Below are 12819 nucleotides of genomic sequence, written 5' to 3' on the forward strand. Positions count from 1 at the left end.
CTGGTGGAGCACTGCTGATACCAGAGCATCCCAATGGAGCACCCTGGTGGAGCACTGCCGATGCCAGAGCATCCCAATGGAGCAACCCTGATGCCAGAGCATCCCAATGGATCACCCTGGTGGAGCACTGCCGATGCCAGAGCATCCCAATGGAGTATCCCTGATGCCAGAGCATCCCAATGGAGTATCCCTGATGCCAGAGCATCCCAATGGAGCACCCTGGTGGAGCACTGCCGATGCCAGAGCACCCCAATGGAGTATCCCTGATGCCAGAGCATCCCAATGGAGCACCCTGGTGGAGCACTGCCGATGCCAGAGCATCCCAATGGAGCATCCCCGATGCCAGAGCATCCCAGTGGATCACCCTGGTGGAGCATTGGTGGCGCCGGAGCACCCCCAGGGCCGGTAGCATCCCCGAGGCCGTAGCATTCCGGTGGAGCATCCCGGTGGAACATCCACGCCGAGATGTCCGCGGGAGGGCGCTCCCGAGCACCGAGGGGGCCTCTCCCGGCTCCGGGGCGGGTCCGGAGCTGGCGGTGTTGGGGCAGTGTCCTCTCCGTCCCCGCCCCGGTAGCGGCGGGAGCAGCGGCGCTGCCATGGCGGAGGCGGTCGTGCCTTGCCGGGTGCAGTACCTGGAGGACTCGGACCCCTTCGGCTGCGGCAGCTTCCCGGAGCCGCGGCGAGCCCCGGTGTACGCCGTGGAGGAGGCGCTGGCGCTGGCACTGCAGCTGCCTGCCCTGCACCGCCTGCTCGGAGCTCCGCTGCCGGTGAGGGGGAGCTGGGGCGGGAGCAGGGGTAGGGGAGAGGGCACCGAGAATGCACTGGGTCGGGGGAGAACGTTCGGCTGGAAGGAGCGGGACGGAGGGATCCCGGCGGAGCCCGGGCAGCGCTTCCCGGGACGAGTCAGGGCGGAACCCGGGCGATGGCGGGTCCCCGGCGGCCCCGGATGAGTCGGCGGGAGGAAGAGGATGTGATGGCCCGCGGCGGGAGGAACCCGGGCAGGGGGAGTCAGGAGGAAGGCAGCCGTCTGTCTGTCTGTCTGTCCGTCCGTCTGTCTGTGCCTCTGTGGCCGAGCCAGACAGCGATGCTCCCACCCCAGCATCCCCTCCCGTTCTGCGCCGGCTGCAGGGAGCACAGCGGGGACCGGGCACCCGTGTCCCCGGCTCACTGCAGCCCCGAGGAGATGAGATGGAGCCCGGGGACTATCAGCCCTTCGTTCTTGGAGAGCAGCGTGGAAACTCCCTCTGAGCCACTTGCTGCAGCCGGGAGGAAGGCAGGAGGCTGAAGCTGGAGCAAGGCTCCGTGTCCTGCGTGTGTGTCCCGGGGAGCAAGGGAATGGGGAACTCTCTCCTGTTGGCATGGTGCCATCAGAGCATCCTTTACAGCGTGGGCAGGATTTGTTGTCCTCCGTGTAAACGCAAGACCCAGCAGAGTTTTGGCAGTGATTGAGCAGCTCCTGGTCCTGGAGCAGCGCAGGAGTGCAGGGAAGACCAGCGGGAGAGCTGGGGGCAGCAGGAGGGGCAAACCAGCTCAGTGTGCCTGGTTGTGAGCTGAGGAGGAGCAAACCAGCTCAGTGTGCCTGGTCGTGAGCTGAGGAGGGGCAAACCAGCTCGGTGTGCCTGGTCGTGAGCTGAGGAGGGGCAAACCAGCTCAGTGTGCCTGGTTGTGAGCTGAGGAGGAGCAAACCAGCTCGGTGTGTCTGGTTGTGAGCTCAGGAGGGGCAAACCATCTCAGTGTGCCTGGTCGTGAGCTGAGGAGGAGCAAACCAGCTCAGTGTGCCTGGTCGTGAGCTCAGGAGGGGCAAACCAGCTCGGTGTGCCTGGTCGTGAGCTGAGGAGGGGCAAACCAGCTCAGTGTGCCTGGTCGTGAGCTGAGGAGGAGCAAACCAGCTCAGTGTGTCTGGTCGTGAGCTCAGGAGGGGCAAACCAGCTCAGTGTGCCTGGTCGTGAGCTCAGGAGGGGCAAACCAGCTCGGTGTGCCTGGTCGTGAGCTGAGGAGGAGCAAACCAGCTCGGTGTGCCTGGTCGTGAGCTGAGGAGGAGCAAACCAGCTCAGTGTGCCTGGTCGTGAGCTGAGGAGGGGCAAACCAGCTCGGTGTGCCTGGTCGTGAGCTGAGGAGGAGCAAACCAGCTCAGTGTGCCTGGTCGTGAGCTGAGGAGGAGCAAACCAGCTCAGTGTGCCTGATTGTGAGCTGAGGAGGAGCAAACCAGCTCGGTGTGCCTGGTTGTGAGCTGAGGAGGGGCAAACCAGCTCGGTGTGCCTGGTCGTGAGCTGAGGAGGGGCAAACCAGCTCGGTGTGCCTGGTCGTGAGCTCATGCCCGGTCAGGGGAGGTGAGGTCGCCTTGAAACCTTTGCTTGGACCAGAGAACTTCTCCTTTTTTATGCCCTTTTTCGTTCCTCTTGGAGCAAGGCAGCAGCGTCCCGCGTCGCCGCGGCTGTCATGGGATGCTTAGGCGGTGACTAAAGGGAGTTTGTTTGGGCACAAACAGCCCCGGGCCGTGACGAATGGAGCAGCCTCGGGTTTCAGGCGTGTGCTCTCCTCCCCGGGCAGGAGCTGCCTGTAACGGGATCGCCCTGAGCGCTGCTAAGGAGATGGACACAGCGTTCCCGAGGCCAAGGAGCACTGCGAGGAGGTCCTGTGCCAGGCGGTGGCATGTGGATCCTAGGATTTCGGGCTGTCTTCTCAGCCCAAGCTCAGCTCCGGGTGGGTTTTTTGTCTGTAGTTTCCTGGCACCACCCCCACGACCTTTGCTAAAGCTGCGGGGGAGCTGCCTGGCCCCTGCTCTGGGTTCAGAAGGCAGGGGTTTGGTTAAGCTACACAGCCTACAAACCAGGCTGCCTGGCAACGTGCAGCATGCCGAGGCTCCATCCTGACCTGGCAAGCAGGGCTGTTGGCTGGCATTTGCCTGAGCTTTGCTGGGAGCCTCCCGCAGGGAGATTTACACCCTGCAAACTGAGCTCTGTCTTCTCCACCACCTGGGTCAGGCCAGGTTTGGAGCTGGCATCCCTTGAGCCATGCAAATGTTGTCGCCCTGGCAGGGAGCAGCAGACCCCTGCCTTGGTGCCCTCTGTGCCAGGTAGTGCTCAGCTCCATTAGTCACCCTTCTAAAATTAGGAGATGAACAGCTTGGGTTTTTCTCAAGGAGTTGGCTGTAACAAGCCACTCAGCCTGGTGCCAGGCTCGTCCCACTGGGCAACGTGCCCACAGCCACAGGGCACTGGGGGGAAGATGTATCAGGCTGGGGGCAGCTGGGCTGGGTTGGGGGGGCAGAGGAGGGGTCCCCATGTTTCATAGAATGCTTTGGATGGGAAGTGACCTTCAAGAGCATCGAGTTTCAGGGACACCTCCCACCAGCCAGGTTGCCCAAGGCCTCGGACACCTCTGGAGGGAGGGCATCCAGAACCAACCTGGGCAACCTGTGCCAGTATCTCTCTGCCCTCGCCAGAACCACAGCACCCAGGGGATCACAGTATCACAGTATCACCAAGGTTGGAAGAGACCTCACAGATCATCAAGTCCAACCCTCTACCACAGAGCTCAAGGCCAGACCATGGCACCAAGTGCCACGTCCAGTCCTGCCTTGAACAGCTCCAGGGACGGCGACTCCACCACCTCCCCGGGCAGCCCATTCCAGTGTCCAATGACTCTCTCAGTGAAGAACTTTCTCCTCACCTCCAGCCTAAATCTCCCCTGGCACAGCCTGAGGCTGTGTCCTCTCGTTCTGGTGCTGGCCACCTGAGAGAAGAGAGCAACCTCCTCCTGGCCACAACCTCCCCTCAGGTAGTTGTAGACAGCAATAAGGTCTGCCCTGAGCCTCCTCTTCTCCAGGCTAACCAATCCCAGCTCCCTCAGCCTCTCCTCGTAGGGCTGTGCTCAAGGCCTCTCCCCAGCCTCGTTGCCCTTCTCTGGACACGCTCAAGCATCTCAATGTCCCTCCTAAACTGGGGGGCCCAGAACTGATCACAGCACTCAAGGTGTGGTCTAACCAGTGCAGAGTACAGGGGCAGAATGACCTCCCTGCTCCTGCTGGCCACACCATTCCTGATGCAGGCCAGGATGCCACTGGCTCTCTTGGCCACCTGGGCACACTGCTGGCCCATGTTCAGGCGGGTATCAATCAGCACCCCCAGACTGTAGTGTGGGAATCTGCCCTCCCTGAGCACAGCAAAGCTGCTGCTGAGCTGGGGTCAGCCCGGAGGTGATGGAGAGGAGGTTTCTCATGCCGGTGTGGGCTCCTCGAACAGCTCGTCCTGACCTGTGAGCTCCTCACCCCGAGCGCTGCCGGCGGCTGATGGCTTTTTCATGCCCTCCGGAAGGTCTGATTGTGCTTGCAAAATACCTTCCTGCTTCGTCTGCCGCTGCATTGTGCAGCTCCGAGGAGGCTGATACCATCTCCTCCTGCTTCCCAGCAATCTTCTGCTCCCCCTGGGTGATGCTGGCGCCAGGTGCCGGGGGGAGGGGGAGGCATCGCTGACCCTCCCAAAGCACCTTTTGGGGGTTGTGGTTTTTTTAGCCTGTCCCTGTGGTCCCCAAAGGTCACTGCGCTGCCTTGCCCTCGCTGCTATCTCACCTGGGAATCTGAGGAATCCTTCCAAAGCATTTGGAGCTGGAGCTTCGCTTTCCCTTTTCCTGCCGCGGAAGCCTTGGGGGAGGGAGAGCGAACAGCTCAGCGCCGGCAGCTCAGTGTCGGCTCTCCAGGCTTGGAGGAGAAGAGCTGCTGGGGCAAGCAGGGAGTGTGTGAGCCTGGCTCGGTCTGGAGGAGAGAGACTTCAAACGTCTTGCATCAGAGGAGAGGGATTTGTTGCTGTGTGTTTGTGTGTCGTGAAGTCAAGGCACAAGCCAGACCAAATAACCCAAGCGAGGCTATTGATAAAGGATGAAGTGAATGGAGCAGGGAAAGAGAGAGAAGGAAAGAGAGGAGAAGTAGAGAAGGAGAGGAGAAGAGCAAGAAAAGGATTCTATCACCACCACCCCCCCCAAGATGCTTTCTTTGGCTGGAGGAGGTCCAAGGAAGGTTGCTGCTGCTTTGGCTCGGAGGAGGTGTTCCCAGGTTCATCCCTGGACAGGCTATGAGAGTTGGGGCTCTGCAGCCTGGAGAAGAGAAGGCTTGGAGGAGACCTTGGAGTGGCCTTCCAGGAGCTGAAGGGGGTTACAGGAAGGCTGAGGAGGGGCTATTGACAAGGTCTTGTCATGAGAAGAGGAGGAGGAATGGGTTTAAACTGGCAGAGGGGAGATTGAAGCTGGATGTTAGGAAGAAGTGAGGGTGGTGAGACACTGGCACAGGTTGCCCAGGGAGGTTGTGGAGCACAGAATCACCCAATGTGATCTTTGATCACATTGGGTGATTCTGTGCTCCACAACCTCTTTTTTGATCACATTGGGTGATTCTGTGCTCCACAACCTCCCTGGAGGTGTTCAAGGCCAGGTTGGATGAGGCCTTGAGTCACCTGTTCTAGTGAGAGGTGTCTCTGCCTACGGCAGGGGCTTGGAACTGGCTGAGCTTTGAGCTCCCTTCCAACCTAAACCATCAGCCAGAGGAAGGGAGAGGGAGAGAGGGAGAGAGACTCTCCAAAGTCCAAGTCCTTTTCATTTTCTGTTGCCCAGGGATGTTTCCAGCAAGTGATGTCTTCAGTGGAGCTCTCTCTTCTCCAGGAGCTCTTCTTACAGCAGGCAAACCTTAGAACATGGCTTGGGTGGTGGTGGTGGGGGGGGTGGTGAGAGGGTTCCTGGGCTGTTTTCAGCCTGGATGTCCACAGTGATGGACATCATCTCTCACACACTCACTCAAGCTGCTATAGGCTCAGTGCCTTTGATTGAGTTTGTCCCAGCTCCCCCGGGCCACCCCCCTGCTCACATTGATGCCTAAGTGACTGCCAGGTGTGCCAGCAGTGGGCAAAGCTGACCCAGCAGGCAGAACTTTAGAGGCTGGAAGGAACCTCCAGAGATTATCCAGTCCAACCTCCCTGCCAAGGAAGGATCCCCCAGGGTAGTTCACACAGGGATGCATCCAGGTGGGATTTGATGGTCTGCAGAGAAGGAGACTCCACAACCTCTCTGGGCAGCCTGCTCCAGGCCTGCAGCACCCTCACTGTAAAGAAGTTTCTCCTCAGGTTGAGGTGAAACCTTCTCTGCTGCAGTTTGCATCCACTGCTCCTTGGATTAGTGCTGCTGACCAGCAGAAAAGAGCTTGGCCCCCTCCACTTGACCCCCACCCCTCAGATATTGATAGGCACTGATCAGGTCCCCTCTCAGCCTTCTCTTCTCCAGGCTAAACACTCCCAGGGCTCTCAGTCTCTCTCCATAAGAGAGATGCTCAAGTCCCTGAATCATCCTCCTGGCTCTCCCCTGGACTCTCTCCAGCAGGTCTCTGTCTCTCTTGAACTGGGGAGCCCCAAACTGGACCCAGCATTGCAGCTGTGGTCTCAGCAGGGCAGAGTAGAGGTGGGGAAGAACCTCCCTACCCCTGCTGGCCACACTTCTGATGTACCCCAGGATGCCATTTGCCCTCTTGCCCACCAGGGCACATTGCTGTGCCATGCAGAACTTGGCTGCCCACCCCAGCACTCCCAAGTCTTTCTCCATGGAGCTGCTTTCCAGCAGGGCAGCCCCAACCTGTGCTGGTGCCTGCTGTTATTCCTCCCCAGATGCAGGACTTGTCCTGATTGAACTTCGTGAGGTTCTCCTTCCCCCAGCTCTCAGCCTGTGCCCAGATCTCGTTGTCTCTGGAGTCCTTGTGCCCGCAGGGGTCAGGCAGGGGCAGTGGGTGGGCATTCGTCCCTCCCCCCTCACTGAGGCGTTCAGGAGGACCACCTGAGCCAGCAGTGCTCCGGGGGGGAGGGGGAGGCAGGCAAAGGTGAATCTTATCTTTGTGGATCTACAGATAGAAAAGAGCCAAAAGGTTCAGCCTCTCACAGAGCCTCATCCCACCAGCCCTGCTTGGGGGGAGGACATGACATGGGGGGGGGAGGTGCTACCTGGCTTGAGGAGGGGACCTCCCGGCGGCTCTTTGCCCCATGTAACCTCTGGCAGGGGCGCAGGTGGTGAGAGGGAGCTGCTGCCATCCTCCCACATGAGCCTCCCTGAGAGCAGGCTCAGCGTCCAGCGCGGCTGCTCAGCGAGCCTCGGTGCGCTCTGCCCCTTGGCACACTCCCTCCCCTGGGGCCAGGGACAGGAGCTGTGGTCACGCATCCGTGCCATGGCTGTGCCAGGACCAGGGTCCTCTGCTGCCCTGAGAAACAAGGGATCTGTTAATGAGCAACCAGCAGCCCTGAGAGCAGCCCAGCTCTGGGTGACCTCCAGAGACCCTTCCTGGCTTGCCTGGGGTTGTTCTGGGGGTTTTTCTCCTCCACCCTGTGATAAGGCAGTGGCAGTGCTGCCACCCATCCACTCGCTGCCCTCCATCCACTCGCTGCCCTCCATCCACTGGCTGCCCTCCATCCACTGGCTGCCACCCATCCCTTGCTACCACCCATCCCTTGCTGCCACCCATCCACTGGTTGCCCTCCATCCACTCGCTGCCACCCATCCACTCACAGCCACCCATCCCTTGCTGCCCCCCATTCACTGGCTGCCCCCCATCCACTGGCTGCCCCCCATCCACTGGCTGCCCCCCATCCACCCTCTGCCACCCATCCACTCTCTGCCACCCATCCACTCACTGCCACCCACCCACTCGCTACCACCCATCCCTTGCTACCATCCATCCACTTGCTGCCATCCTTTCACTTGCTACCACTTATCCACTCACTGCCACGCATCCACTCGCTGCCACCCATCCACTCGCTGCCACCCATCCACTCACTGCCACCCATCCACTCTGCCACCCATCCACTCTCTGCCACCCATCCACTCACTGCCACGCATCCACTCGCTGCCACCCATCCACTCGCTGCCACCCATCCACTCACTGCCACCCATCCACTCTGCCACCCATCCACTCTCTGCCACCCATCCACTCGCTGCCACCCATCCACTCGCTGCCACCCATCCACTGGCTGTCCCCATCCACTCGCTGCCACCCATCCACTCTCTGCCACCCATCCACTCTCTGCCACCCATCCACTCGCTGCCACCCATCCACTCGCTGCCACCCATCCACTCGCTGCCACCCATCCACTCACTGCCACCCATCCACTCGCTGCCACCCATCCACTCGCTGCCACCCATCCACTCGCTGCCACCCATCCCTTGCTACCACCCATCCACTCGCTGCCACCCATCCCTTGCTACCACCCATCCCTTGCTACCACCCATCCACTCGCTGCCACCCATCCACTCGTTGCCACCCATCCACTCTCTGCCACCCATACCTTGCTACCACCCATCCACTCTCTGCCACCCATCCACTCTCTGCCACCCATCCACTCGCTGCCACCCATCCACTGGCTGTCCCCATCCACTCGCTGCCACCCATCCACTCTCTGCCACCCATCCACTCGCTGCCACCCATCCACTCGCTGCCACCCATCCACTCGCTGCCACCCATCCCTTGCTACCACCCATCCACTCGCTGCCACCCATCCCTTGCTACCACCCATCCCTTGCTACCACCCATCCACTCGCTGCCACCCATCCACTCGTTGCCACCCATCCACTCTCTGCCACCCATACCTTGCTACCACCCATCCACTCTCTGCCACCCATCCACTCTCTGCCACCCATCCACTCGCTGCCACCCATCCACTGGCTCCAATCCATCCACTCACTACCATCCACTCGCTGCCACCCATCCACTCGCTGCCACCCATCCACTCGCTGCCACCCATCCACTCGCTGCCACCCATCCCTTGCTACCACCCATCCACTTGCTGCCATCCATTCACTTGCTACCACCCATCCACTTGCTGCCACCCATCCACTCTCTGCCACCCATCCACTCTCTGCCACCCATCCACTCTCTGCCACCCATCCACTGGCTGCCACCCATCCACTCTCTGCCACCCATCCACTCTCTGCCACCCATCCACTCTCTGCCACCCATCCACTTGCTGCCACCTGTCAGGCAGGCAGGAGGCAGTGCCCAAGTCCCTGGGCAATGAACACCTCTCATAGACCCACAGTTGCACCAGGCTGAAGGTGCTTGGCTGCTAACAAATAGGTGGCATCAGTGCCCCTTGTGCTTGAGGAGGGTGGGCAGAGGTTGGTGGTGTTGAATACATCTGCCCCTTGTGTTTAGCTTTGCCCGAGCTGGAGCAAATGATGGATTGAACCTACCTGCAGGGAGGCTGTAGCCAGGTGGGGTTGGGCTCTGGTGCCAGGCAGGCAGCAGCAGCAGAAGGGGCCCCAGGCTGAAGCTGTGGCAGGGCAGGTGTGGGCTGGCTGTGAGGAGGAAGCTCCTGGCAGAGAGAGTGATTGGCACATGGAATGGGCTGCCCAGGGAGGTGGTGGAGTGGCTGTGGCTGGAGGGGTTGGAGCCAAGGCTGGCTGGGCACTGAGTGCCATGGTGTGGTTGTTTGGGCAGGGCTGGGTGCTAGGTTGGCCCTGAGTGCCATGGTGTGGTTGTTTGGGCAGGGCTGGGTGCTAGGTTGGCACTGAGTGCCATGGTGTGGTTGGTTGGGCAGGGCTGGGTGCTAGGTTGGCACTGAGTGCCATGGTGTGGTTGTTTGGGCAGGGCTGGGTGCTAGGTTGGCCCTGAGTACCATGGTGTGGTTGGTTGGGCAGGGCTGGGTGCTAGGTTGGCCCTGAGTGCCATGGTGTGGTTGTTTGGGCAGGGCTGGGTGCTAGGTTGGCACTGAGTGCCATGGTGTGGTTGTTTGGGCAGGGCTGGGTGCTAGGTTGGCACTGAGTGCCATGGTGTGGTTGTTTGGGCAGGGCTGGGTGCTAGGTTGGCACTGAGTGCCATGGTGTGGTTGGTTGGTCAGGGCTGGGTGCTAGGTTGGCACTGAGTGCCATGGTGTGGTTGGTTGGGCAGGGCTGGGTGCTAGGTTGGCACTGAGTGCCATGGTGTGGTTGGTTGGGCAGAGCTGGGTGCTAGGTTGGCACTGAGTGCCATGGTGTGGTTGGTTGGCCAGGGCTGGGTGCTAGGTTGGCACTTGGTGCCATGGTGTGGTTGTTTGGGCAGGGCTGGGTGCTAGGTTGGCACTGAGTGCCATGGTGTGGTTGGATGGGCAGGTCTGGGTGCTAGGTTGGCACTGAGTGCCATGGTGTGGTTGGATGGGCAGGTCTGGGTGCTAGGTTGGCACTGAGTGCCATGGTGTGGTTGTTTGGGCAGGGCTGGGTGCTAGGTTGGCACTGAGTGCCATGGTGTGGTTGGTTGGGCAGGGCTGGGTGCTAGGTTGTCACTGAGTGCCATGGTGTGGTTGTTTGGGCAGGGCTGGGTGCTCGGTTGGCACTGAGTGCCATGGTGTGGTTGGATGGGCAGGGCTGGGTGCTAGGTTGGCACTGAGTGCCATGGTGTGGTTGTTTGGGCAGGGCTGGGTGCTAGGTTGGCACTGAGTGCCATGGTGTGGTTGGTTGGGCAGGGCTGGGTGCTAGGTTGTCACTGAGTGCCATGGTGTGGTTGTTTGGGCAGGGCTGGGTGCTCGGTTGGCACTGAGTGCCATGGTGTGGTTGGATGGGCAGGGCTGGGTGCTAGGTTGGCACTGAGTGCCATGGTGTGGTTGTTTGGGCAGGGCTGGGTGCTAGGTTGGCACTGAGTGCCATGGTGTGGTTGGTTGGGCAGGGCTGGGTGCTAGGTTGGCACTGAGTGCCATGGTGTGGTTGGTTGGGCAGGGCTGGGTGCTAGGTTGGCACTGAGTGCCATGGTGTGGTTGGTTGGGCAGGGCTGGGTGCTAGGTTGGACTGGCTGAGCCTGGAGGTCTCTGCCAGCCTGCCTGCTTCTCTGGCTGGTTGGTTTGTCTGTCTGTACTTTACCCACAGCCTTCCCAGCAGAGCCTCAGCAGCACTGAGGAAATTATGGTTGCTGCAAAACCTGAAGTGGTTGAAGAGGAGGAAAAGTGTTTCCTCTGCTGGCAGATAGAGAGGATCTCTCTCTGCCCAGCTTTGAGGGCATCCCTCTGCCTGGGCATGCTGTGATAGGGGCGAGCAGGAAGATGTGGCACTGTGCCTGGTGCTGTGGATGGAGGCTGCCTTCTCCTAGGGGGTAGAGATGCCTCCATCACCCCCTGCCAAGCTCAGGAGAGCAGAGATAACTACCTCTGTCCAGAGGAGCAAGATCTGTTCTTATACACTTCCTTGGTGTGGAATTAAGTTGCAAGCAGGACCAGAGAGCACCACAAACCTGTTTATTAAAGGATAACATTGGACAGAACAGAGGGAGAGAGAGAAGGGGGGAGAGAGAGAGAGAGAGGGAATAATGGAGAAGGAAGAGAAGCAGCAGGGAAGGAAAAGAGCAGGGAATATATTAGCATCAGCAGGGAATATATTAGCATCAGCAGAAGATGGAGGGAAGAGAGAGACCTGTGCATGGCCCAGGGATGTTCTTCAGGCTGTAGACAGCTGGGACTGGGCTCTGGTGCCAGGAAGGCAGCAGCAGCAGAAGGGGCCCCAGGCTGAAGCTGTGGCAGGGCAGGTGTGGGCTGGCTGTGAGGAGGAAGCTGCTGGCAGAGAGAGTGATTGGCACTGGCATGGGCTGCCCAGGGAGGTGGTGGAGTGGCCGTGGCTGGAGGGGTTGGAGCCAAGGCTGGCTGGGCACTGAGTGCCATGGTGTGGTTGTTTGGGCAGGGCTGGGTGCTAGGTTGGCACTGAGTGCCATGGTGTGGTTGTTTGGGCAGGGCTGGGTGCTAGGTTGGCACTGAGTGCCATGGTGTGGTTGATTGGGCAGAGCTGGGTGCTAGGTTGGCACTGAGTGCCATGGTGTGGTTGTTTGGGCAGGACTGGGTGCTAGGTTGGACTGGCTGAGCTTGGAGCTCTCTTCCAACCTGCCTAATTCTATGAACATCTCTGTGGCTGCCATGCACAGGGGCACTGAGTGCAGCCTCAGCAGGTTTGTGCCCACACCAAGCTGTGTGCTGCAGCAGGCAGGCTGCAGGGCACGGATGGCAGCCAGAGGCACCTGGGCAGGCTGCAGAGGTGGGCACAAGCCAAGCTCAGGAGCTTCAGCACGACCAAGGGCAAGGTGCTGCAGCTGGGGTGAGGCAATGCCAAGCACCAATGCAGGCTGGGCAGTGCCAGGCTGCAGAGCAGCCCTGAGCAGAGGCACTTGGGGGTGCTGCTGGAGGAGAAGCTCAGCAGCAGCCAGCAGTGTGCACTTGCAGCCCAGAGAGCCAAGCAGAGCCTGGGCTGCAGCAGCAGCAGTGTGGGCAGCAGGGCCAGGGAGGGGATTCTGCCCCTCTGCTCTGCTCTGCTGAGAGCCCACCTGGAGTCCTGCAGCCAGTGCTGGAGCCCCTGGCACAAGAGGGCTGTGGAGATGCTGCAGAGTGTCCAGAGCAGGGCCAGGAGGATGCTCAGAGGCTGCAGCAGCTCTGCTGTGAGCACAGCCTGAAAGAGTTGGGGCTGTGCAGGCTGCAGCAGAGGAGGCTCCCAGGGGACCTTCTGGTGGCCTTGCAGCATCTGCAGGGGGCTGCAAAAAAGCTGGGGAGGGACTTTGGAGGCTGTGAGGGAGTGGCAGGAGTGGGGGGGCTGGAGCAAAGCTGGAGGTGGGGAGAGTGAGGCTGGAGGGGAGGAGGAAGTTGCTGAGCAGGAGAGTGGTGAGAGGCTGGAATGGGTTGCCCAGGGAGGGGGTTGAGGCCCCATGGCTGGAGGTGTTTGAGGCCAGGCTGGCTGAGGCTGTGTGCAGCCTGCTCTAGGGTAGGGTGTCCCTGGGCATGGCAGGGGTTGGCACTGCCTGCTCCTTCTGCTCCCTTCCAGCCCTGCCTGATTCTCTGATTTGCATCCCTGAAC

General features: G+C 60.5%; 1 protein-coding gene across 1 annotated transcript in view; it reads left to right on the forward strand.

The window, feature by feature from the left end:
* The first annotated feature begins 542 nt into the window (after nucleotides 1-542).
* FHOD1 (formin homology 2 domain containing 1) overlaps nucleotides 543-12819 on the forward strand; it is a 40694-nt gene continuing 28417 nt past the window's right edge. The window contains exon 1 of the mRNA XM_064160590.1: nucleotides 543-767. Coding sequence (XP_064016660.1) covers nucleotides 597-767 — 171 coding nt within the window. The 5' untranslated portion in view covers nucleotides 543-596. The remainder of the gene's footprint in view (nucleotides 768-12819) is intronic.

The sequence above is a fragment of the Pogoniulus pusillus genome, chromosome 20, assembly GCF_015220805.1.
Source record: "Pogoniulus pusillus isolate bPogPus1 chromosome 20, bPogPus1.pri, whole genome shotgun sequence".
In the NCBI taxonomy this organism is placed as follows: Eukaryota; Metazoa; Chordata; class Aves; order Piciformes; family Lybiidae; genus Pogoniulus; species Pogoniulus pusillus.